Consider the following 27,635-nt stretch of genomic DNA (forward strand, 5'->3'; position numbering starts at 1 on the left):
ATTAGAGAAGGGGCTGCTGGCTGCAGGCTAAACAAGGCTATATATAGGATTTCTGAGCAAAATCGCTTTTCCCACAGGACAAAACAGCACACGCCATAACTCAGGAATTTCTACAGGTTATAGGGGGGCAATGATCACCAGCAGGAAGAAAGAACCCGAAGACCTGTACCTGTGTGCCTATACAGATGCAGCATCCAAGCACAGCTTATCGTATGCCACTGACGCTACCATGTGGCACTGTGTGGTTTTCCACTAGATTAAAGGTACCGTAAACCATCTGCTCCCGGCTTCAATTCCCAGCACGCTATAATATGACTGCACAGAAATCCTAAGGCATTATGCACACACAGTGGATTAGTTGCAGATTCCCCATGCGAACGGGTATCGGAATTCCACAACTACTGTACAGTACAATGACATATATATATATACCACTTATATGCAACATATTTGAATTTTGTAGCACATTTTCACCCTGTCCACAAAGGAAGATATATCCTGAAATATGCAATATATGCATTAAAGCGCATTATTTACCCACACTACTGGACCATTCTATACACGTAATCGTCCGCTTTGTTAAAACAGGGCTTCTATTTTATTTTTATTATTATTCACATAGTCTTAGACTAGAGAAAAATAATAAACTCATATTTACTCAACCTCCGCCAGGGTCCAATGCTGCCTCTCTGCCGTTACTCCCGCTTTTTGTTCACTGGCTGCAGCAGTGATGTAATGACTACAGTGTATGTGGGCGCTGCAGTCAATCACTGGGCAGTAATGCTGATGCAGATGGCACAACCTGTAGCATTTCTGCAGCAAAGTCTGCATCAAAATCTATCCCATTGGGTGCAAATTTTGCCTCTGCAGAATCACAGCAGATTTTCTGACGTGGAAACTCTAGCAGAAATGGAAGTACCTTTTGGGGGTATTCATACATTGAGAAGAATCAGCAAAAGTGACGTTTTGTAGACCAGACTAGGGTGTGCTGAAGTAAGACACGCCAAATTCATTAATAAGTACCTTTTAATGAATCTACAGCATCTTTCAGCTGCCATGCATCGGAATTGTTCCCCAGGTATAGACTGAAGTATATTTCAGTTGTAATTTATGCCATTTTTGTTGCATAAATTATGATAAATTTATTGTACGGTGCTTGGCTACACCTCCTCCCACTAAGCACGTAACTGTGTGTCATTCGTGTTTGCATGAGAAACACAGATGACACAGTTTGTAAAAGTGAACATGGGACCAAAAACACATCCAACACACTGATGAAAAATGGCCTGTTTTTTTAACGTCTGAAAAAAATCGCTGATGTGCGAATAAGGCCTTAGGGCTTGTTCACACAATGTGTTTTTGCTTCATTTTTTTCGTGTGTTTTTGCCACTAAAAACAAAACATTTTACGGTCCTATCGAAGTGAATGAGATTGATGAAATCTCATGCACATGCTGCATATTTTTTCATTTTGCACATGGCAGCACAGTGGGTCAGTGGTTAGCACTGCAGCCTTACAGCACTGGGGTTGTGGGTTCAAGTCCCACCAAGGACAACATCTGCAAGGAGTTTGTATGTTCTCCCTTTGTGTGGGTTTCCTCTGGGTTCTCCGGTTTCCTCTCACGATCTGAAGACATACTGATAGGGAATTTAGATTGTGAGCCCCATTGGGGACAGCGATGATAATGTATGTAAAGCGCTGCAGAATATGTTGTCGCTATATAAAAATAAAGATTATTATTATTATAGATTTGAAACACTTTTATATTGGCAGAATGCCACTTCTTTCAACGTTTTTCAAATGAATGGGGAGAATTTCAGATCAACAACACTTACAAAAATGCGTGTATTTTATGCAATATTTGACCTGACAAGAGATGTGTTTTTGATGCTGAAATTTCTGTTTCAATCACTCAAGTGTGCAGATACCCTTGGGCTATGTGCACAATGAGTTTTTAAAGGAGTTTCTGGGGCGGAAACTCTCCAAATCTCAAAAAACTCAGTTTATGCTTCGTTTCTGCTCTGAAAACTCAGCAAAAAGACTCCGTGTGCACATAACCTAAGTATGATGTTGGTGAAACTGATCTCAAATGAAATGGTTGATGGGCACTAGTCAGATTTCCTTGTCTGAAAATAAAGGAACGTGTGGTTCCACGAGAAACCAACAAACATTGTCTTGGAACAAGCAGCAGCGTGTTGCATTCAGCCATAATTCCTATATCAGAGCGGAGTAATGGGTGAAACAATCCAGGAATAAAACACATTCCATATAATGTGCTGCAAATCCCTATGGTCCTGTAAGGTTTAAAATGAATGGTCATCCACAAGTCAGATCCTTCTTCATTTACGGACTCGGCTCCTAATACTTGACCCTGGTTAGACTGGAAAGCCGAGATGCCCATACGACAGAGTTTGGCAAACACATTCAGCATCTTTCATTTCCTATGAGAATCTCAGCTGATGGATCATTTTTCAGCAATAAAAATTCACATTTCTACTTGGAATAAACCAAATACACCAAACTGATGTTAAACATTTAGCCGTCCTATAAAAAGAAAAGCGTTCTAAATCTCAGCACATCTTATATGTAGCACAGCATCCAGTAATATCATCGGCTTACATTGTTTTCTCTGCTCTGGTTAATACTAACAACCCAGGAGTAATGTTTTCCCTGCTCTGGTTCATACAGTGCAGCTCCGATCTCATGTATCTGAACTCCTGACACTAGAGAAAGTGATAACACGACACCCGATCACTTTATAAAAGGCATTCATATTACTTACTCATGACAATCACTTTTTATAATAAAGAGGTAATGCTTTAAAATAACAACATAAGCATTACTTACCTGATGAGGTCTCTGCCTCTCTCTTTGGGCTCTTTATTTACAGGGTGACATCTTACCTATTCATGTTAACGCTGCAGCCAATCACTGGGCTCAGCTGTAATGCAGAGGTAGACCGTAATTGGCTGCAGCGGTCAAATGTTGTAGACAGGATTTCGCCACTGTGAACATGTAAACAAAGACTAGTGGGGCACAGGTAAGAGAACCGTTCCGTCTGAATAGCTCCAGGTTTGGCAGACATGGATGGCCAGTCATTTTAATAATACTACATTTACCCTTCAGCCCCGTCACTGCGGCCTCCCTCCACAAACAGCCAGTGTAGGGTGGGGTTTTCGATGAGACAACGCAATGTTTTCATGCACTACCAATTTGAGACAGACCTAGACCTCTGTTCATACAGCTCTAGATGTAGGTAGAGAAGTATGAGAAGAAGAATAGGGGAAATGAGGTAACATGATAAAGCAATCCGAAACGTATATTTCATTTAGCGTCTGTAAAAAGATGGGTGACAAGTAGTGTAAAGCACTGTAACCATTCGTGGTTGTCACCTAACATCTGTTATCCAAGGAGACTAAAAGATCTAAAAAAAAAGCTAGACACAGAAGTGGCAGTCATTGTGTATTCATGTTTTGTATGTTTCCAATTGATGATGTAGCTGCAACAATCTGCAGTGGTGGACATAGTCCGCATCGCCTTGGCCTCTGTTACCCGCAGACATCCTCATACACTGAGGCCCATTTCATAGAAAGCCAACTGACCTATTAGTATGTTTTCAGTGTGGGAGGAAACTTGTGCAAAAAGGGCAAAAAAAACACAAAGTTCTTCTAGATATTACCTTGGTTGGATGTGAACTTATGAACTTGATGCTACAAGACCGCTCTACTTACACAAGCATTTATGTCTGGCTTAACTAACTGGCAGGCCTAAATTGGTAAGCAAGTGCCAACAAAAAGTCCAGCTGCTGACAGAAACCTGCGAAGCTACATTTGCTTCAACTAGATTAGTAGTATCACTTAGAGGACGGTGTAGTTGTTACATTTCTTATGTGTCTTACACAGAACACAGTTCTCTTATCCATTCTTATAAAGCAGGAATCCAACAATTACCCTGCCTGCAATATGGGCACACAGCCGGGTGTAATCTGGTCCTCTGCATGGCAAAATTCGATATTCTGTACCATGCGCCAAATGTTAAATCAAGAAAATATCAGACACTTGATTTCTGCCAATTCAACAAGTCTTCTAATGCCATCTTCACTGCTAAGACGCCTTCTTTTCAGATCACGTATTTCTTACCTGCTGGAGGCCAGGCCTTAATGTATCCAGTACAGTGAACTACAGAATACTGGGCCTCTCCTTCCTTCACTGGCCCAAGCCCATTCCTGAAAAAAACAGTAGACTGCTGTGTTGTACGGTACGGGAACTGCTCAGATAGCATACAAGACATAGTGGAAACCAAGAGGCCTGGCCAGTAATAATACAGTCATTGTGCCTTACCTGTATCTCTTTCGCATGGTGCTGATTCTGCTCAGAGGTAGGTGATCCAGTGGGGCGTTACCGCACCTACAGTACAATCACTCTGTTACTATACAGAAACAGATCATTTCTCAATAAGATAAAGCCTGTGATATTGCTAGAGACATTTTTTTTTTCCCTAAGCCCAAAATTAATGGCTCACTCTCAGGTGACACAAGCTGCAAATATTCTGTTCCTTCAGCAGCGGCTGAGACAAGATTCACAGTTTGGAGTAAGAAAAAAATGCAAGAAAATCTTTTAAAGCGTCCAGTACGTCTGCCAGCACAGTTATGTAGGGTCCTTGAACTCTATAACAAGGGGCTTCTTAATATCTGTAGGATTGGATTGCTTAAGATCCAATAAAGGAAAGAATAGTGATATAGGTCTAATTACAATCCTAATCGGCTGAGCGAACAAATACCTGTAAGATAATGAACTAGCTATAATGTATAATTACATACATGGACAGCCGTTCATATAGACACACTGTGCCCTCCAGTTATCTTCGTTCATTACCTTGATGCTCTAAGCATTCACTCATTGAATCAAATAGTTTGCTTTTCTTTATAATCTATTTTTTTTACTATTTAGAAATTTGGATTGAACCTATATTTAAAGTGTATTTTTCTTCTATTTTCTGTACATCATTAGTGGAGGCAGCTATAGCTCTCGGGCTGCTGCTAAACTAGAAGGTGCAGGTCAGAGATTTGCTTTACTGCATCGTCATGAATATAGGAGACCATGGTCACAGAACAACATACTGGCTTATAGAGGAGTGTGCTGTGGGCACGCTCTGTGACTTGTGCAGAGGTCACTACGCAGGAAGCAGGAGGGGAGCTATCCCCATCATAATTGTTTTTCTGCCTCCAGCTTCAGAATAGTGATATTACCTCTCACTGTAATCCTGCATGTGATGATCATGAGATGACTGCTGTGAAGTGAACTCTGCAGATCAGGACGTATTAGCCTATGGCCAAATTCACACATCCGCATCAGTCAGATGCATGGAGCAGCCACAGGTTTCCAGACCTGAACTCAACCTCATAAGTACACACGGGGCTGTCGAGTCAGGGGACCTGCGGCAGGTCCATGCATCGCAGTAGATAATGAAACAAAAATAAAGGTTTAAAAATGATTATTATGTTTATTATAAAAACGTAATTACACAAAGTGTAGTTTTTCTTATGTTTGCTTTCTTTTGAGGGGAACGTGTCATCACACAAAAATCTACTGTGCAATATATTCTTTATTTCTTTCTGTGTCAATATCAATATTAAAAAAAATCCTGCATTGTGACTTTGGCCAAAAACCCATAGACTGTAGGCATCTCGGCAGTCATCTTATGATTACAAGGACAGAGAACACTGATATATACAATAAAGTCATATCATTCACAATAGTGACGGTCACAGCTTCCCTCCTCCTCTCGACACATAATAATCGGTCTACAAGTTCCTATAGTCCGCCATACTGCAGTAAAGCATATCTCTAAATACTGCTAGAACTAGAACAGGCAGGATGGCTGTTCTCAAAATCATGCCAAAAAAATCTATTGTCAAAAACATATAAGCAAATTAGAAGAAAAGCTCTAACTTTAATTAAAGGAACTGGATATCATGTAATTTGCACTCCTTAAAAAAAAAAAGCACTTCAATCTATGAAAAATCAGCATTCATAAAGACATATTACCTCATTCGGCAAATGAACGAACGCCGTGATCCCATACACATCCTCATAGATGACTGCTGGCCCTCTTTCTTCACTGTGCCCGTTTTCAAATCCAAAATCCGTCCTAAATACAGAAAAACAAAACAAAAATTGAATTACTTTTTTTCCTTCTCACTTCCTTATTAAATTAAGGATTTCCCCATGTTGACTTTATACGGATACTCAAGTTTCTGTTAGTAAGTTGTTACTAGAAGATGGCCTCTTCACCAAAATGAAAAACTTAAAAAGCTAATCCCCAAAAATGAAGACAGTAAATGACCAGAAAATATAACTCCCTCGGTAGTTCACATATTTTTTTTTAGTTATATCAGTTTCTTCAATCCATCTCTCAAAAGTCACAATTTTTTGATAAAAGTGACGAAATCAAATGGATATTACAAGAACTGAAAGTTATCCACTACCCATAGGAGAGGGGGCTACTTACTGATTGCTGGTGGTCCTGCTTCACCTCCGCTCCTTTGATTTTGAATGGGGCACCTGGAAGTAGCTAATGCTGTACTTGGCTTTTTCTGGCATCTCTTAGTGAATGCAGTGGAGTCTCTAAATGCACCTCCGCATGTTACGCAAGGTGAGGGAAGGCACAAGTGTACAAAACGGGAAGGAGGGAAGAGAGACCAACAACTAGGGAAAGGGGGAGTGGAGACCCCTAGGCAGATCTAATATCACCCTGCCTACCCTATCGTCCCTATATAGGTTCCACACCTATCACCGAGCAGGAATCTAATCCCTGAATGTCCCTAAAGCTGGGCCCTAGATAGGGCGGGGACGGGGTGAGCACTAGTCAGGTCCCACTACAAACTAAAGACAACAAGGTAAACAAACAAAGGGGATACACTTAGCTTGAGCAGACACCAGAGAGATAATGCCAACTGCCCTCCAAGGGCACCAAAGAAGAAACTACCCGACTGCTAGTGCTCCAAGCCTGCACAGAGGTACATAGAACTATCACTGGCAACTCTCTGGAGAAACTGAGAGTTTTTAACTACCAAGCAAGGTTGTATCAATCAGCAGCAGAAGGTGGAGGTCGCTGCTCGGTCCTAAAGGGAGAAGGATATAACTATACTACAGAGATGAGAGGATCAAGAAGGCGTCTGCAATGCCAAGCACAGTGACCTTCTACAGAGAGACTGTCTGTCACACCTGACACACCCGTGACAACACTCCATTCAAGATGAGTCTTTGTAGAGCCCCTATTTAAGGATCCAGAACTCCATAATTGGAAGTACTGTGATTCCCAGCAGTGGGACCCTAAAGATAAGGGATAACATAGAATTTAGGGAATACTCCTTTAATCACAAGACACATAAAATTAATAGTGAAATGTTCCGGGAGAAGTACCTGTCACGCAAACAATGAACTCGCTCATCTCTTCCATTCAAGCTTACTTTTCAGTATTAGTAACGTTAGGTCATTGGTATACTAATAAATCTTTTCACGTCTTTGTGTTTGCTGCCTTTATTTAGTATTGGTCCTCTCTCTGCCACACGTAACCTGTGCAGGCTGGTGTGATCCAGTCTCCTATCTAGTATTACAACCATCATGACATCCTTTTCCCTTGGTTCTGTATCGTAAAGGGACAGACGTCAATTCAATAGTAGAAATACTGCAGTCTTCTAATACATTGGTACAATATATACAGTGTACAGTTAAGATAACTGTGACCAACAACATATTAGAATTGAGAGGGGAACAAAACCTGCTGTTTTTAGGATAAATGCACCAGCTGTAAGAGTGCTTTGCTCTCAAGCAATTTCCTAGCTGCGGATATGATCTGTAACTGGATTTACACGGGTAAGACCCAAAGTTGGTTGCTAGATCAGTCCAAAATCTCGGGCTATGTCTGTTCCCTACATCCGTCATAAGATATCTTGAACTCTAGTGAAAGGAGTTCATCACAATAAAATAAGAAATGTGTTTGCGTGGGTTTCCTCCGGGTTCTCTGGTTTCCTCCCACACTCCAAAGACATACTGATAGGGAATGTAGATTGTGAGCCCCAATGGGGACAGTGCCGATAATGCCTGTAAATTGTCTGAATTGTAAAGCGCTGCGGAATATATTTGGCGCTATATAAATAAAAACATTAGTATTATTATCATCATTAAATATGCACCCAGCTGAGTTGCTGAGTACTGATAAAAAGTCTCCACTCAGTGTAGCTGCAACCTGCAGACCCCCTCCCTCTCTCTGCCGCCATTACAACAAAGAAGACAGAAGTTTGTGTGTGAGGGGAAAGGACGGAAGGTGTTGTTAAGGTGGCACAGGGAGTTTTATCAATGTAGATGCCAGTGTTACCTTGAATGATGCTCCATACTTCAGCCAAAGTGTCTCTGCTCCAAATATACAGAAGCAAGTGAGACGGCCCACCGGAGGATACTCCGGAGCTCTGCTAGGCCAGTCCGGAACTGCATACTTATATGTACAGTATATCTCGGCATAGTCTCTCTCTAGTTTAAAAGTGCATTAGGAGTGTGTTTCTGCATCCTGGTGCATCATCCTTATTAATTACTTTCTGACTGGTGCCACCATTTTCTCCTTAATTAACAGCTCCTTGTTTGACAGCAAAGCACCTGACATAGTGGTGGCAGAGCGGTCAGTCAAGCAAAGGAAGACACAAGGCATATACTAATGTAGGGAGAGCCAATGTACTAGGAACGCATCTACATGCCCACAATGTGCTTCTAGGCTAATTTGCATTGTGCTTCATATGTTCATTTCTGAGCACTGGCACATCACATTACTCCGGATATTATCTATACAGTCATATAGCTGGTTTCATTATTAAAACGATCCTGACAACTTCTCTTTATAACTAACCTCAAACTCTACAAATAAATCCTAGACCTTCTAGGCACTAACTAGACGTCACAATTACCTTGCTGCACAGGCTGTGAGCAAACTGCCACAGATCTCAGATTTATTAAAGTGCCCTTAAAGGGACTCAGCACAGAATGATTGTTCAAACCAAGCACAGGTGCTCAGTGCATCAGGGCGGGACCAAACATTTAAGTGCACCTTCCCGCCTATGGTGTTTTTCCATCTTATATTCATTTTTGCTCCAAAAGATGGGTTACTGCTTATTTTCAGGGAATGTCTTATTTTTTCACCATGTACAACAATCCACATTTATTCTTCGGAACAAAAAATCATCAGTTATTAAAATATAATCATGTCATCACAAACATACACATGTATATACATACACACACAATACACATGTATACACAAACATACACACACTGCACATACACAGGTAAATAGACACACACTGCACTTACAGTACATATCAGCCTGTCTCCTCTTTAGTTCCTCTAGACTCCTGCAGTTAAAGGACCTTGACATGTCAGTGAAGTCACTAAAGATCCTTAAAGCAGTCTTAACCTGGGGCCTCTAAGAGAGCGGGGGCCCTGAGAAATTGTCAAGTTTGTCCCCCTTTCCCCTATTGCCAGCCCTGTATGCCAGCCTGTCTCCTCTTTAGTTCTTCTAGACTCCTGTAGTTAAAAGGACTTTTGGTGACATCATGGTCCCATGACCGTGATGTCACCAAAGGTCCTTAAGCAGTTATAATTTTGGAACAGAAATACTGGGAGCCCCTAAGAGAGTGGGGGCCCTGGACAATTGACCAGTTTTCTCCCCACCCCCAAACGCCGCTTCTGACTGTAAATAAGGCTTATTTTTGGAGTAGGGCTTACATTTCAAAAAATCCTGTAAAATCATGCTTGTACTTTTATTCTTGGTAGGTCTTATTTTTAGGGAAACAAAGTACTCTTTTTCCCTCTACCTCAACCCCTCCCCTCTGCTGTGATTGACAGCTCAGGCTTCATAGAGCAAGAGGAGGGCAGAGAAAGATGGAATACAAGTAGGTGGAAACATGATCTAAATGTTTGGCCACACCATGATGCACCTATACTTGGTTTGAACAGTCTTTCTGTGCTGACACAGTCCCTTTAAAGTTGGTGCCTAACAAGGCTCAATGTAAAGCCCACGCCATAGATTGTCCTGAATGAAGTGGAGTATTCTCCTTTTTCAGTTTCAGCAAAACACATCACATCTCTCACACTTATTACAACTGTAGTCTGAAATCCATCATTTTGCAGCAGCCCTGCGACAATACTTATAGTATATACAATCTACAGTTTATCAGATCCATAAGGTTTTGGTGCTATACAAAGATGGAGAACACTGTATGGTCTCCCAAATGAAAATACACAGGCTGAGCAAAGAGCGCGGTGTATTTAAAAGGAACCCAGTCAGCTGATTCCTGCTGCCCGAACCACAGGCAACATGAATCAGAGATCAGCATCTTTATGACAAATATCTATGCTTTACTCTAAACTGCTGTGTTTTTTTCAGAGAGGAACAAAGTTGAAAGCTCGACCTGGGACAAAGGGACTAGTCAAAGAGGCAGGTCTCCACAGCCTTCTCCCTGCCTATGTGAGTCAGTCTAGCTGACAAGGACCTGCCTCTTGGACTAGTCACCCTGACCCTAACCGTACTTTAAGCGATGTTCTCCATAGCATTTCAGAGTAAAACACAGATGATTAGAATACACAATCTGGTCTCTGATTCGTGCTGTCTTTGGTTTCCGTAGCACGAAGCAGCTGACAGGTTCCCTTTAAAGAGTCTGAAAATAGCTCATGGCCAGGCAAGAATACGGTTAACAGCTATTGCATCTGTATGGTCAGTTTGATGTCTGCAATGAGGTCTGGTAGCACAGTTGTTGCATTTTGACCTACAGATAAGCTGATACTGTGCTCTTATTTGGAGCAGTGCAATTCTGTTTGTAGCCATGAGCACAGTTGAGGTATTAGAAATAAAGCTCCAAAGTGAAGAAATAAAGTTTCAAATGATCGGTGACAACATCATAACCATTATTCACAACTACAAAGTGCCCATGTTATTGTCCTCATATGCTTGCACATAGTAGTCCCACAGCAGTCTAACAGCAGAGTGGCAAACTGCTCCACCCGACATGCAGGGAGTGCGCCCTCTTGTGGTGGCCACGTATATTTGGTCATGGAGAGTGCATACTTGGCAAGCTTCTAAAAATAGGAATTACGCCATCAAAAGATAATCTTCAAAAAAAGCTGACTTTAAAACAAAAATAGCTATCGTCAAGCATGTGACCGGCTTACTTTTCTGGATACAAGTCTGTGGTTTTGTAACTCTTAGAACATACATTATGTAGTTGTTTTCTACATATTTTCTAAATGAATCGGTGGCCAAAAAATGTAAGAAGTCATCCTGTCCGAACAGAACAAGAAAAAGAAAAACAGAACAAGAAAAACATCTGTTCTTTAAGAAAGCACAGAAAAAAGATCTATACAGATTAATAAAGAATAAAAAGGACACAAAACAACAAAGTATAACATTGTATAGCTTATTCACAAAAATATAACAGTTCTCGGTAACCCATGGGAAAAATCAGTAGGGAATCTGTCACTAGGTTCTCGCTATGTAATATGAGAGCAGCAGGATGTAGGGGCAGGGGTCCTGATTCCAGCGATGTGTCACTTGCTGGGCTACTTGCTGTCATTTTGATACAATCAGTGTTTTATCTGCTGCAGATCTAGCAGTTCTCTAATTGAGGAGCTCTATATAACCCAGCCCACACCTCTGATTGGCAGCTGTGTATACACTGTGCATAGGCAGAAAGCTGCAAATCAGTGTTGAAGGTGGGGTTAAACAGAGCACTTGGCAAGGAAGCATGAGACACCTAGTCCTGTAGCGATAATCTTCTTATGATAAAACACTGGATTTTATTGAAACAGCAAAACTCAGACTAATAAGTGACACATAGCTGGAATCAGAGTTTCAGATTCCCTTCATACGAAAATGCCTTTTCCTGGTGAAATGTAACTGCCACATGGCACATGGACAGAATTAAAAGGTATATCCATCTCCACCATATTATTAGGTAGTGGATGTCTGTGGTCATTATAAACCCCTGCTCACCCTCAGTGCACTTAAACCTTTGGTGTTCCTAATACTAAAATACATTAATGGAAATGCTGTCAGTCTTATCCAAATGCTTAACCCAGTTGTAGCCCAAGACTGAGGATTTCCATATGCCGTTTTAATATTCGCTCTGGCAAGCGCTGAGCAATCTTGGCTAAATATGCTTTTCTGCACAATGTCGCTTTACATATTTCCCTGCATTCCTATCGCTCATCTTTTTGGCAGCTGATACACGGACACATCTGATTTTATTTGGGTCTTAGTAGCTGAAGAACATATGAAATTTCAGTTCCATGTTGTGTTAATTAATTAGAAAATGATTCTAAAACCAATACTTTTTGACATGAGGCTTCTGTGAACAAGTGCCAGGCTTTTCCGGTTCATTGGGAAGAACAGCATGTGTCTACCACACCATGGCCACCAGCGACACATTATAAAAGGTCATAGGACAGTCACTAAAGACTTCTATTTCCCGGACAACGTCTCCTTATGCTAGTTTGCTTCTGAAAATATATATCGCACAGAGGAGCACAGCCTAAATAAGGAAGCCTATTAAAGGGAATCTGTCACCAGGTTTTTGCTACCTCATCTGAGAGCAGCCTGATGTAGGCAAAAAGAAGCTGAATCCAACGATGTATCAATTAGATTACTGGGTGCAGCCGTTCTGACACAATCAGCCTTTAGATTTAGAATGAGGCAGAGCTGAGAAAGCTAACCCCGCCCACACCACAGCGAACCCTGCCCACACCACAGCGAACCCCGCCCACACCACAGCGAACCCCGCCCACACCAGGCTCTCTATGTACAAAGTCCATAGACAGTGAGGTGCTCATCACAGGAGGGGGCGGTCCTGCAATGTTAATCTCTAAGTGATAAATCCTTCACAGTTAGTAAACAACAGCACGCACTTTGACAAGTGACACATCCCTGAATTCTGTGTTTCAGCCTTTATCTCCTGCTGTCTTCAGATTACATAGCAAAAACCTGCTGACAGATTCTCTTTAAGGCATCTAATATGCCTAAACCCTTATTAGGGTATCTTCACAAGGTTTTTGAAGCGGGTCCACTGCAAAAACGTCTATAAAATAACTCAAAAAGACTTGAAAAACTCTTGCTGCTCATTTCAATTGGAAATCAACTTTCTTGTTAATATGAGAAGTTGTTTGGTCTTCCTGAAGAGGTGTTGAATAACGATTGATGGGAAAAAAGGTACATTTCACTTCTTTCAAGTGGATCCTGAAGGAAACCTCTCATTGTTAATGGAAAAGACTGCAAAAAATGTTTCAAAGAAAAAAAAATTCTTCCAAAACCACTTTAGAAATAGAAATACTTCTACAAAAAAGGAGCGTTTCCTGAATTGTTTTTTGCTTGTAAACTAGTGTTTTTTTAATGAGTCAAAAAACTCGGTGAACATAGCCTAAGACTTCTCATACAGCAAGCTTGGGTCTTTCCTTCCTAACTTATCTCTCAAACGCATAAAGTAATGGCACTGAACTTCATTTCCTATAGAATACTATTACACAGAGAACTTGTGCATATAAGATTAGGAAAAAAAAGGGAATAGTACTATACTGTACATATATTAGGTAAAAAATACTAAAATACCCATATAAGAATGTAGGATGGTCCAGCTATCACTTAAAGAATGGAGCGCTCTATAACATGTGGGAGACAAAACTAAGATGAGCTGTAATAGGTTATATAGATGAAGATTACCCATTATTTAATGTTCGCAAATTCTGTTTTTATCTCAGTTCCATTATGGCAGCAGAGTTGTGATCTGTGACAACAGTTCATCTGGAGTGCTTACAGGAAGTATGCGGTGGTCTGAGACACACCTCCTGCCTCATCATTGGTTCAGGTTGTTGCTCTCTCCCTCCTGATTGGCTGCGGTGTATATAAACATAAATCTATCACCGACTCACCAGGATGTCAGTGCTGATTTCCATTCCAGCAGGGACAGAATAATTATAAAGTACAGATGACTAAGCCAACGTACAGAACAAGAGGATTATCAGGTACTTCCCAAATATAAATTGAGGCAAGTGAGCCTGAGTAATGGGGAGCCTTTAGGTATATTTACTCCTCTGTGTCTTTTAATGTGGCAAACTGTTTTAGTTCTCTTTTTTTGTCAGTATTTATAGACTTCGCTTGATATTAAAAACGGCTGACATGTCAGACAGCCCTGGATCTATGAGAGATCATGGTCAGAAGTGATCTACAGTTACAAACATCATGGAAATCTCTGCTGACATCGGAACTGTGACACAACACAACAAGAGTACTGCCAATGGCACTGATAAGTAGAGGTTAGAGTACATGTGAATGAGTAAATGTCAACCAGCGGCATTAACCAACTACTGATCAGCTACATAGAAGCTGTATAGATGGCACTTTCCATGCCAGAATGATCAGTAATACAATCGCTCTGTGCTCATAGACTGTCATTATTCTCGGCAGCAGATAACCTGTTTACACGGGATGTTGTGTGCTGGGGAGAAAAATTACTCTTCAACGAGCCTTGTTACATGACTTAAGATAATAGCCAAAACCAAAATCTCAATTTGCAGACACTGTGTTTCAGGGTACTGCCCCTCGTCAGTGCAAAGTGTTGCCCAATAGTCGGCCGGCATAAATGCACCAGAAGGCTGCAGATTTCTGAACAAGGGTAATTGGCGCAAGCATCATTAGTTTTGTATACGTAGACAGCATTTTCACAGACGGAAACATATATGTCCACCTTTGAACACTATTTTACAGCTATAAATAGATATAGTCTACATAAAAGGTTCATTTCTTTGGAAATACATTGCATTACTTATCTTGCAATGATCTTAGAACTGCTGGTAAGGAAAATTATGCCATTACACTGCCACGTGTAACAGGTGCAATGTTTTTTTTTTATTTTTTAACTGGTTAACAACCTATAACGTACATTTTCATCATAGGGCGTTACGCACAGTATGAAGCTGGCTCAGGAGTGGAGCTGGCTTGATATGTGGCAAATGCCGGCTGTGTTACTTAGCCAGCAGCTTCCTGTAACTGCAGAGCTTCGATCGCTGTAGTTTAACCACTTAGATGCCTCTGTATATCACTGACAGCAGCATTTAAATGACGCCATTGTCAGTTCGCATGCACACCAGCTTATATTGCCTTTTCCCTCACGAGATGTGTTTGCAGGTAACCAATGGGCCACATGGTCCTGTCAATCTCAGCCTCAGGCTGAGCATCAAGAGATCCGAGATTTCACTATACACTGCAATACTGTACTGTTACAGTATATAGTATAAGCGATCAAACAACTGAGGACTTTTCTTCCATCAAAAATAAAGATATTAAAGAATTAGAAAACATTTTTCTTACATAAACATAATTGGTATCGTTGTGTCCAAAAAAAAAGTTCAACTAAAATATACAATTATTTAAGGTGTATTGTAACACTGAAGAACGCCAAAAATTAACATTTTTCGGTTGCCACACTTCTTAAAAAAATGCAATAAAAATCAATCAAAAGAGAATATGGCAGCAGGTTTTTGCTATGTAATCTGAGAGCAGTCTGGTATAGGGGCAGAGAGCCTGATTTCAATAATGTGTCACTTACTGGGACTACTTGGTGCAGTTTTTATAGAATCCCTGTTTTTTCTGCTGTAGATGTAGAAGTGGTCAAATGCTGAGTTGTGTATAACCCACCCCCACCCCGGATTGGCAGCTTCCTGTGTACACTGTACATTGCCAGTAAGCTGCCAATCAGTGATGGGGACGGGGTTACATAGATTAGCTGAACTGTCTGGCACGTGACACCTAGTCCTGCAGTGATAATCTGCTGCTGATAAAACACTTCTTGTACTGAAACTACAACAAGCTACTGCGCAAGTGGCACATCCCTGGAATCAGGCTCTCTTCTTCTACATTATCCTGCTCTCAGATTAAATAGCAAAAACCGCAGACAAATTCCTCTTAAAGGTATGTGCAAAAGTTAAGTATCTGGTGCAGAAATTTCTGCATGTCGGGGCAGGAAAAACGCGGTGTAAAATTTGCACCTTTTTGCTGTGTTATGATGCATATTTTACTAACGTTTTTGGTGCAAATTTTTCCCCACTCATTAGTATCAGTGAAATGTGCTGTAAGAATTGACATGCTGCACATTTAAATCTGCAAGACAAAAATAAGCAAAGTGTGCACGAGACTTCAGGAATCTCACTCACTTTTCTGACATCAGGAAACCCTTCAAGTTTTGAGACAAATCTGTGGCAGAGACTCTAAGACTACACTTTCTAATATGAAAAATTCCAGAGAAGGGAGATATTTATACTATAGTGGGTACGGAAAGTATTCAGACCTCTTTAAATTTTTCACTTTTTGTTTCATTGCAGCCATTTGGTAAATTCTAAAAAGTTCGTTTTTTTTTCTCATTAATGTACACTCTGCACACCATCTTGACTGAAAAAAAACAGAAATGTAGAAATTTTTGCAATTTTTAAAAAAGAAAAACTGAAATATCACATGGTCATAAGTATTCAGACCCTTTGCTCAGTATTGAGTAGAAGCACCCTTTTGAGCTAGTACAGCCATGAGTCTTCTTGGGAATGATGCAACAAGTTTTCACACCTGGATTTGGGGATCCTCTCCAGTTCTGTCAGGTTGGATGGTGAACGTTGGTGGACAGCCATTTTCAGGTCTCTCCAGAGATGCTCAATTGGGTTTAGGTCAGGGCTCTGGCTGGGCCAGTCAAGAATGGTCACAGAGTTGTTCTGAAGCCACTCCTTTGTTATTTTAGCTGTGTGCTTAGGGTCATTGTCTTGTTGGAAGGTGAACCTTGGGCCAAGTCTGAGGTCCAGAGCACTCTGGAAGAGGTTTTCATCCAGGATATCTCTGTACTTGGGCGCATTCATGTTTCCTTCAATTGCAACCAGTCGTCCTGTCCCTGCAGCTGAAAAACATCCCCTTAGCATGATGCTGCCACCACCATGTTTCACTGTTGGGATTGTATTGGGCAGGTGATGTTAAGTGCCTGGTTTTCTCCACACATAGAACTTTTTGGTAATAAGCGGTATCTTCGTCTCATCAGACCAGAGAATCTTATTTCTCATAGTCTGGGAGTCCTTCATGTTTTTTTAAGCAAACTCTATGTGGGCTTTCATATGTCTTGCACTGAGGAGAGGTTTCCCTCGGGCCACTCTGCCATAAAGGCCCGACTGGTGGAGGGCTGCAGTGATAGTTGACTTTGTGGAACTTTCTACCATCTCCCTACTGCATCTCTGGAGCTCAGCCACAGTGATCTTGGGGTTTTTCTTTACCTCTCTCACCAAGGCTCTTCTCCCACGATTGCTTAGTTTGGCTGGACGGCAAACTGAGCTATAGACGGCAAAGTCTAGGAAGACTTCTGGTGGTCCCAAACTTCTTCCATTTAAGGAATATGGAGGCCACTGTGCTCTTAGGAACCTTGAGTAATGCAGTAATTCTTTTGTAACCCTGGCCAGGTCACAATTGTGTCTCTGAGCTCCTTGGGCAGTTCCTTTGAGCTCATGATTCTCATTTGGTCTGACATGCACTGTGAGCTGTGAGGTCTTATATAGACAGGTGTGTGCCTTTCCAAATCAAGTCCTATCAGTTTAATTAAACACAACTGGACTCCAATGAAGGAGTAGAGCCATCTCAAGGAGCATCACAAGGAAATGGACAACATGTGACTTAAATATGAGTGTCTGAGCAAAGAGTCTGAATACTTATGACCATGCGAAATTTTGTTTTTTCTTTTTTAATAAATTTTCAAAAATTTCCACATTTGTTTTTTTTTCAGTCAAGATGGGGTGCAGAGTGTACTTTAATGAGAAAAAAATGAACTTTTTAGAATTTACCAAATGGCTGCAATGAAACAAAGAGTGAAAAATGTAAAGGGGTCTGAATACTTTCCGTACCCACTGTATATCATAGTCTAAAACTTCGCACTAGAACAAAAAAAGTAATGTAAGTTTCTCAACTTTTTATGGACATTAATTCGATATGTAAACTTGACAATGGCCTCAGAACTGAATTTACACTTTAGAGAAGCACTCCCATCAAAATTTTTATCTTCTTAATATATTGTTAGTCATCATATTATATAGTACTTTGTATTTACAACTGCACATTTTGCCTTTCTACCCAACTAATTCTTCTCTTTTCCATTAGGTCTATGACATCAGGTAATTAAAAACTGACTAGCTGAATCCTTCTGAGCTCTATGTAGAAACAAGAGGTAAATTTTCCCTGTATGAGTCATGAGTCATTGCAAAAGTCCTTTGCAGTGGGGTAGGAGGGAGCAGCTGTGTCAGAAGTTGAAGAATAATTTTATTTTTGCAGGGAAAATAGACTTCCTATTTCTACATAGAGCAGAGAAAAGGGAAGAATTTACTGGGTAGAAATGCAAAATGAGCAATTGTAAACGCATGGTGCCAAATAATATGAACACTGCAATATATTAACAGGATAAAAACTTTGATGGGAGTGCGTCTTTAAATTTAAATATATAATCCAAATAAACGTATTAAGCATGTTATTTTTTGCTTATTTTAGCAATAATAAAAGACATCCCTATTGATCGCTTAAAAGGTATTCTCAGCCAGAAGGCAGCTCGCCTTATTTATAAAATTGGCGCTGCATCCGGGAGGAGCGCATACACAGCAAAGTGAGACAACTTGTGAAAGAAGAGCAGGCGAGAGCTGTAAAGGCGAGGGGCGGCTGTCCAGAGGTCAAACACCACTGTTCTGCAATTGAATTTCCCGTAAATCACAGCACAGTTCCTGTTTAACAAGGACGATGACTCTAACAGCATTAATACAAATAAAAATGTGGGTCAACAGCTGCGATTAGTAAAAGAATTAAACTTTACGAGTCCCCTAGATAAAGATAGATTCTAAATAACTGGAATCGTCTCATAAGACTTGAGACCAAAAGAAAAAAAAAGGGAATCCATAATAGGAAAAAGCCAGACGAGGGCACAGGAAAACAACAAGGAAATGAGCGGCCAGTAGGGCAGTGCAGGTGTTTGATTTCCAGCCAGAAAATGAGGAGGATTTGTGAGGCGGAGGAGTGTCACCACAAAACACATTTTTTCAGACACAGCCAAAACCTATGTCATTATTCCAGGAGGATGACAGAAAAGGGAACGGATTAACATGACTGAACTGAACTGAAAAAAAACAGACCTGGGTATGAATAATGGAAATGTACTAAACCATTGGAATAAAGCAAAATAACAGAAAGTTTATGTAACAAGGCTTCAGCCGTCTATGGACAAGTAACCTTAGGGACAAAGCATATAGGCACTAAAGATTATGATATCACAGGTATTAGTATGAAACTTTTCAAGAGAAAAAGTGTCTGAAAGCATAATCATATTTTAAGTAATTTTTTTTTAGAATAAGCAGTCTTGTGTGTGTACATTAAAAATAACACTATATCTGATCATTACAGTGACATATATATATATATATTTTTTTCATTTTCATCTTTTACATTTTAAAAATTACAAAAAGGAAAATGGGTTGATGCAAGAGTTTGGGCACCCTGCATGGTTAGTACCTAGTAGCACCCCCTTTTGAAAGTATCACTGCTTGTAAAAGCTTGTCACTTACCGTATTTTTCGGACTATAAGACGCACCTTTTTCCTCCAAAATTTTGGAGGAAAGTGGGGGGGTGCGTCTTATAGTCCGAATACTATATTATTGTATGGCCGCATGGTGGTGGGTGTGGGGGAGGGGGAGCGGCAGTGGGGGATCAGCGGGGCACAGGAAGCAGCAGCCGCCTGCTGCAGCCTAGCTGTGCCCGCTACTAAAGAAAATGAATATTTCCTGCTCCCCACGCCCATGGGCGTGGAGAGCAATGAATATTCATTTCTCTTAATAGCCGGCACACTGGAGCCGCAGCGTGGCTCCTGCTGCCGCTCTGCGGTCTGTGTGCCTGCTATTAAAGCTCATGAATATTCCCTACAACCCACTCCCAGAGCAGCAGCAGGAGCCGCGCTGCGGTACAGTGTGCCGGCTATTGAACAGACTGAATGGTTACTGCTCCCCAAGCACAGAGTCCCGGCGTGGGGAGCAGTGACTATTCCAGCACAGCGTCTCACACTGCGTGAGGGCGCATGGCAGGGACGCCATGCGCCACTCACACAGTGAGAGTGTCGGCAGCAGAGCGGGACAGCGCTGGAGGAGAGAGGAGGTGAGTATGATTCTTTTTTTTTTGTAGGCAGCGTGATGGGGGCTCAGAGGGTGCCATACATACCATGATGGGGGCTCAGAGGGTGCCATACATACCAGGATGGAGGCTCAGAAGGTGCCATACATACCCTGATTGGGGCTCAGAGGGTGCCATGCATACCAGGATGGGGGCTCAGAAGGTGCCATACATACCAGGATGGGGGCTCAGAAGGTGCCATACATACCAGGATGGGGCCTCAGAGGGTGCCATGCATACCAGGATGGGGGCTCAGAGGGGTGCCATGCATACCAGGATGGGGGCTCAGAAGGTGCCATACATACCAGGATGGGGGCTCAGAGGGTGCCATGCATACGAGGATGGGGCCTCAGAAGGTGCCATGCATACCAGGATGGGGGCTCAGAGGGGTGCCATGCATACCAGGATAGGGGATAAAGGGGTGTCATGCATACCAGGATGGGATGGGGGCCACTTATACCAGGAAGGAGGGGTCATACATACCAGGATGGAGGATATTAACAGAATTGGGGGACATTACCCCAATACCAGTGTCAGCAGCAGACCCCCTCCCCATAACAGGGCATCATGACCACATCTTTTGCTTAATTTTTTTTCCTATTTTCCTCCTTTAAAACCTAGGTGCGTCTTATGGTCCGGTGCGTCTTATAGTCCAAAAACTACGGTATATACTGCATTGTCACTGGTTTTCCCCTCTGCAGACTTCTTTATCTTTTAAAGGGAATCTGTCACCAGGTTTTAGCCAGCTAATCTGAGTGCAGTAGAATGCAGAGGCAGATACCCTGCTTCTAGTGACGTGACTACCACTTACGGGGCTGCTTACTGTAGTTTTGATGAAATCACTGATTTATCAGCAGGAGATTATCACTAGAGGACTGCTGCCACCATCGCTTATTGGCAGCTTTCGGCCTATGCACAGTGTATACAGGAAGCTGCCAATCAGTGGTGTGGGCGGGGTTATAGAGAGCTCAGCATTCAGAGAACTGCTAGATATACAGCAGATAAAACAGGGATTTTACCAAAACTGCAGTATGCAGCCCAGTAAGTGATACATCACTAGAATCACTATAGCAGTGTAGATGTGAATCAAACTTTGATGTTAGAAAAGTGCATAATGTTTTTCTCTAACTCTGCAACCCTTAGAGTATTATAGGCCAGATAACATGACACCACACTGTGCTAGCACTCTATCTTGTCTTAAGCAAGACAGAGTTAAGCTGATTTTTTCTGAGTGAATGGTGAATTGAGGAGGCGGGGGGTGGATATGTGGCTAATAAGTAAAGAAAGAAGCCGATTTCTCTGTTATGTTATATTACCAAGTTTCTTACTTTCACTTGTACAATTGAAGTTTGCTTAAAGTACAGCGGTCATTGAAAGACACAAGAACGTCCAAATAATGAGAGATGCTAAGAAGTCAGTGAGAAACAATAGATGATCTCTGATCGATGATATAGCACATTGTCAAAAGTGGCACTTACTGGTAGAGTTGTGTGGAATTCAACAGACCAAAATGTCTCTATATTAAATCGGAAGCATTTGGAGGCATGTTAATACCCCATAGAAACCTTGTGGCACTCTACAACCCTGATTTTTTTGAGTCACTGTAAGATGGCCAAGTGCATAAATCCCGAAAAATACAACAGAAAGCAGACTGATAAGAAATCAAAGGGTAAAAAAAAAAAAAAGTGAAATTAACCATGGAGAAAGAGAATCAGAAAAGGGAAATAGCTCTACAGAACTAAGAAAACCCCAAGTGAAAAAAAGTAAAAGGTGGGACTATCTTAGGTAAAAGAGGTCCCTAGGTCCACAAAAAAAGAACATTGTCCATAAGGACCATACAAGCTATTTCAGTATGAGCAGCCAAAGACAACACACAGATCAAACAGACTAAACCATAAAGAGCACTCAGGCCAAGCATGGTGAAGAAAGTAGCCCTGAAAAAAGTACAAAAAAAATATTTCAGAGAATCACAGACAAGATTCATACAAAGCAAGATAAAGAAGGCCAAAGAACAAAAAAAAATCATCTAAGCCTCATAGAACAGAACATAAAATCACCAGCAAACAGAAAAAACAAATGAGAATATTGATAGAAGGTGAAATAAATTGCTAAGGGTTATTGCCCTCATTGACATATCTACAGGATAGGTGTGGGTCCCATAGGTAGAGCCTATCTCCAGAACAGAGAAGGGTCTCGCGGCTGTTGTGAATGGATTCGGCTGACTGTAGAACTTAAGAGTGGTCACCTCTCCATCCACCGCAAATGTGGGGGGAATTTACGGGACCCCTGTCCTTGAGTCAGGACCCTCACCTATCAGACCTGTGGATATGCCATACATTTTTAAAATGATAACACCATTTTAAAAGGGTTGTCAAGAACCACCTAGACAATTCAACATTAAGGCTAGGGCTACACGGCAACATGTGTAGCGCGACACTGAGATCGCAGTGACAAACTGCAACATTACATGTAATGATTTTCTATCGTGCTACCATGCACCTTGCAACATACGACGAAACAGAGGCGCAAATGTTTCCAAATGTGTTGGAACTTCTGTTGCTGGTCACAAGTCGCACTAGACACACTTGCCATAGACTGCACACGACATGTGACATCTGCAACCTGGCTGTTTTACTTAAACCAAAATTTGAGCTACAAAAATAATCGCGTGACAATAAGTCGACTTTTCATAGATTTGCTGTCATACGACCCATGTCTCAGTGTAGCCCCAACCATAGGCTGGTTTTAATTTCAGGTGGCAAATATTCCGTTTATTTAATACAGTGCCTTCCTCGCAATCTCGTGGTACAGAATGTAAGTGTACTGGTTCTCAGTGCCGTTTTAGCATACAGATACAGAAACTTCCCATGTGTCAGATGCTGATCTATAATTATGATTGTAACAATGTGAATTTTACTGTGACACAAGAAATGGTCAGCGACTGTGACAATTATCTCCTCCTTATGCTCAGAGTATCAGGTACAGAGAATCTCTATGTAAAGGTGCATATACAGGTTGGCCGTGCGTTGCCAAAGGTAAAGGAAGCTTATTGCCTGGGAGGACACGAGGATCGGGCCTGTGTTCAGCCGCCATACACATTAGATGGCGGGCTGATTAAGCCTAATTTCTCCTAACACATTTGTGCCTCCGTCAGGGGTTATACAATGAGCAGATATTGACATGGAATATTCCATAGAAGAATATGGTGCCAGGCACACAAGGAATCGCTGTGCGGCATGGACAGGGCATCCAGCTGATAAGGAATGTCGCCCAGCCCTTTGGGGAAAATTGAGAATTATTTCTGTAACAAATTAAAAAAGAAAACAAACTTTCAAAGGATCTTTTTTCTATTTGAGCTCTCGGAAATATTACAACTAAAATAAAACAAAGCCGGGGAAAAAGTTGCTGAACTTTAAACATTTTTCAAGTACCATCAAATAGAGAAGCAAAACAAGGCAGGGCGAATAAATATTTTACTCTGAAAAGAAGCAGAACTAGATCCAGCAAAACATCTGCCATAACAAACCGCAGGAAGGGACGGTGAAACTTTAGACGTAGACTGTTGTGAACTGTCAGGAACTCTCGGCTGCCAGGGCCCTGCCGAGCACGGTGGGGCTTTTCAAAGCAAGCTGTGTGGAGGTTGTGCTGGTCCGTACAATGTACTCTGTCATGCCCGTAGGTTAATGTCCTTGCCTATATGCCCCCAGTGTGAATTACCACTAGGTACTTTGTCTGGATGTGCGAAATGTAATAAAACAGAAGCTGGATCTTTTCCAAACGATGATAATTTTTTATGGCTAGAATAATAACTTAAAGGGGCCCTGTCACCACCAGTGAGCAATGTCTACTCATACAGTAAGGCTCAGTTTCTGCTACCATTAATAAGATATTTGTCAGTCTTGAATAAAATGGCATTAATATTTAGCTAGCCCTGATAATACTTGCAGGGAATCAGTCAGCAGCTGTTAGCCACCTAATCTGAGAGCAGCATGATGTAGGGGCAGAGACCCCGATTCCAGTAATATATCACTTTATGGGCTGCTTGCTGTAGTTTTGATAAAATCACAGTTTTATCAGCAGAAGATTATTAGAGGACTAGTAAACCTGCTGCCATGTAGTCCTCCATATTCATAAGCTCTGCATAACCCTGCCCCCCCACCACTGATTGGCAGCTTTCTGCCTATACACAGTGTACAGGGTACAGAAAACTGCCAATCAGTGGTGTGTGTGGGGCTATGCAGAGCTCAGCATTCAGAGAACTGCTAGATCTCCAGCAGATATAACAGTGATTTTATTAAAGTGACAGCTAGCAGCCCAGTAAGTGACAAATCGCTGGAATCAGGGTCTCTGCACCTACAACATGCATGCTCTCAGATGGGGTAGGAAAAACCTGGTGACAGATTCCCTTTAATATATAAAAGGAACTAAAACCTTAGAAGTAATGAACTCCTAATATGTTGATGAACGTTGAAGGGAACCTGTCATCTGAGTTTCGCTGCACAAACTACAGACAGAATGAAGCAGATACTGGCTGCATTATTGTAGCCGTGTATGTGTTACTCTGAAATACTTTGGCCTTTTAGAGAAAACATACCTTGAAAATCCAGCTGGTGACTGGAGTCTGGGGCAGTTCCTAGGTCTCCGATGGCTTCTCCCAGTGATGATCTCCATGACTGACAGGTGTCTCCCTATGCAGTCTAGAAGATCGGAGTAGGAAGAAGTCATTGGAAACCTGCCTCAGACTAGTCAGCCGAGTTTCATAGTACCCGGACGACTGTTCACAATATGCTTTGCCTTGAATACAACATTTCAGAGTAACACCAGTATCTGATTAATTCGGCCTTTAGTTCAGGCAGTAGGACAGGTTCCCTTTAAAGCCCTGTATTACAACACCAAATTTGCAATCTATTTAAAAGAACTGATTAATGATAGTAGATATACTACCACAGCAAATATTTTCATTGAAGGCAAAATCTAGGATTGGATGCGCCTAAGTCAGAATATCAGTGATGATCTACAGCCACAAACACAAGTTTTTAAAGAGTAGTTAAAATGCTAAAAAACACTGAGGCAGTACATTCTCTCTGCTGTGGTCAGCGTCTTGTTTCACTAGAGGTGTATTTGACATGTGGTCCTGAAAAACCTCTGAAGAGGAAATGGTTTTAAGAACAGATGCATTGACTCATTTGTACGTTCAGCATCTAGAGCAATTTGCTTACAGTTAACTTACGCAGTCTTCCATTAAAATTCTTTAAAGGGAATCTGTCACCCCCTGGCACTTATCTGATCTCTATTATGGGCATACAGGTTATAGAAATGTGAATCTATACCTACCTGTATGCCTCATATTAGAGGTCTTGTTGGTATGAAATGTATTTTTATTCATTCTGGTTTCGGATGTATTCTCGTCCCGGGGCCCACAAGAAATCACGCCTACTGTTTTAATTACAATGTTTCCCCCCTCCCCGCCAGGGCCAGATCCTGCACCTGTGCACTTCTTCCTTCCTTCTATGCTCACTGTACAGCAGGGATCTTGTGCGCAGGCGCCGGGGAGTCATTGTGACTTCCGCTCCAGTGACCTCCGGCGTGCGCAACACTAAGGTGCTTTCCCCACTTCCTCCCTGCATCGTCATCGTTAGGAACCATATGTATATGCAGTGTCAAGAGTAGATTCCCTATTCCTTATCAAATGATTATAATGTTCCAATAAAATTGGCTTCTGGCAGTTTCTAAGATGGACCAGCAACCAGCAGTTGGGCTTTGATGTACAGACTATGGATGTGTGATAAATCTGTGCTCATATCCATTAGTGTCAATTGATTAAAAATACATGCCCCATTCTTGTGGAGATAGCATTGTATTTACTGCATTGTACATTGACAGGTCACACATTTTTACCAGTCTGCATGGAATGGGTGTATTTTAGTTAAACTAGATAAATGAGCATAGGTGGAAGAAAGAGAAAGGGTTCTAAATATTTCATGACTTGGCAGCAGGATTTATGGTCCAAGATCAAGCAATATGTGTATGCTGTGCCAATAAAACCAACCTGTCATGGAGTTCTCTGAAGTGCACAGCTGCTCTCGGAGCTTCTCGATGTCATCAGGATGTGTCTGCTCATACAGCGTACTCCCAAACCATTCTGACTGGGGCTGGTTCAGTACCGGAGTGACAGAGTCCGAAACGAAGATCACTCTTCCAGTTTCTGCTGCCACAACAAACAGAAATCCATCTGCAGCTTCCAGTATAAGATGCTTCAACTCCTGGGCAGAAAAGAAACACGCAAAGGGTAAAGTGCCACAATGACGTATGTAAAACACTTCTATACATTAAGCAACTGCAGATAATGCAATTTATTAGACATTTATTGTCAAACTTACTCTTTTATTGTACAGGAGAGATCCTAGTGATTTCTTACAGACTGCAGCTGTGATGTCAGGACTACAGTGCACTTGACCGGTGCAGCTAATCACTGGGCTCGGGGGCTTTACCCATGTGGGCAGCATGTACCACTAAGTCTAGTGAGTGGCTGCAGCGGTCATGTGCACGGTAATCGTGAGGTCACTGCTGCGGTTTGTAAACAATCACAATGAGCAACGGCAGAGAGGCAGCACTGGGAAAAAGGGTGAGTATTGCTGTACTTGTAACATGCAACATCCACGAGCCTCAATGCTTAAGAAAGCTGACAGAGGGAAAACCCCTTTAAGAGAGAGTGCGAAGCTCAGTGGCACTATTAACTCACAGCGCAGGGTTCCTGGGTTCTAATCTGACCAAGAGCAACACCTGGAAGAAGTTTGCATATTCTCCCAGTGTTTGCGTGGGTTTCCTCTGAGTACTCCAGTTTCCTCCTATGCTCCATAAAAACCACACTGATGCAAATTTAGATTGTGAGCTTCAATTGGGACAGGGGCAGATGTAAGTTAAGATAATCTGTGCGGGTGTTGTATATAGATGAATAAAATAAATACTTAATGCTCTGCCAACAGGAAGATGCAAATTTAGTGCAATAGATACCGTAACTGTTTCTCCTGAAAAAAATTAGCTGATGTGTAATTTTTCACCGTTTACTTATAGAACAGTAACAGCAGGAAAGTGCTATTTGGCTCGAGTTGCATCACCTGGTTTCAGATGCCCAATTTGTGTTACCTAAATTCAGATGAACACTAAGGACCCAATACAGCAAAGCAATTTCACCAGACTTCTGGAGAAAATTGCTTTGAAAAGTTGCAAAATTTGAACGCAACTCAGAGTTACGTATAAAAGTAGCGACATTTTGCGTTTTCACACTAGTTTCTCCAAGCTCCACTAAAATGGGTGTAGCTGGGGCAGGACGTGTGTGCGACGCCACAGTGAATCTAATTAATGACGAGCTGTGCCAT

At 41.6% G+C, this 27,635-nt stretch overlaps 1 protein-coding gene across 2 annotated transcripts in view; it reads right to left on the minus strand.

The window, feature by feature from the left end:
- Positions 1 to 27,635, minus strand: part of ARNT2 (aryl hydrocarbon receptor nuclear translocator 2) — a 121,049-nt gene that overhangs the window by 41,648 nt on the left and 51,766 nt on the right. For both annotated transcript variants that reach the window (XM_073653234.1, XM_073653235.1), the window contains 4 exons: positions 26,306 to 26,519; positions 6,048 to 6,150; positions 4,341 to 4,406; positions 4,140 to 4,225 (listed from right to left, as the gene is read on the minus strand). In XM_073653234.1, the coding sequence (XP_073509335.1) occupies positions 4,140 to 4,225; positions 4,341 to 4,406; positions 6,048 to 6,150; positions 26,306 to 26,519 (469 nt within the window). The remainder of the gene's footprint in view (positions 1 to 4,139; positions 4,226 to 4,340; positions 4,407 to 6,047; positions 6,151 to 26,305; positions 26,520 to 27,635) is intronic.

This window comes from Phyllobates terribilis, unplaced genomic scaffold, assembly GCF_046119375.1.
Source record: "Phyllobates terribilis strain yellow unplaced genomic scaffold, ASM4611937v1 Scaffold_11__3_contigs__length_659146591, whole genome shotgun sequence".
Taxonomy (NCBI): Eukaryota; Metazoa; Chordata; class Amphibia; order Anura; family Dendrobatidae; genus Phyllobates; species Phyllobates terribilis.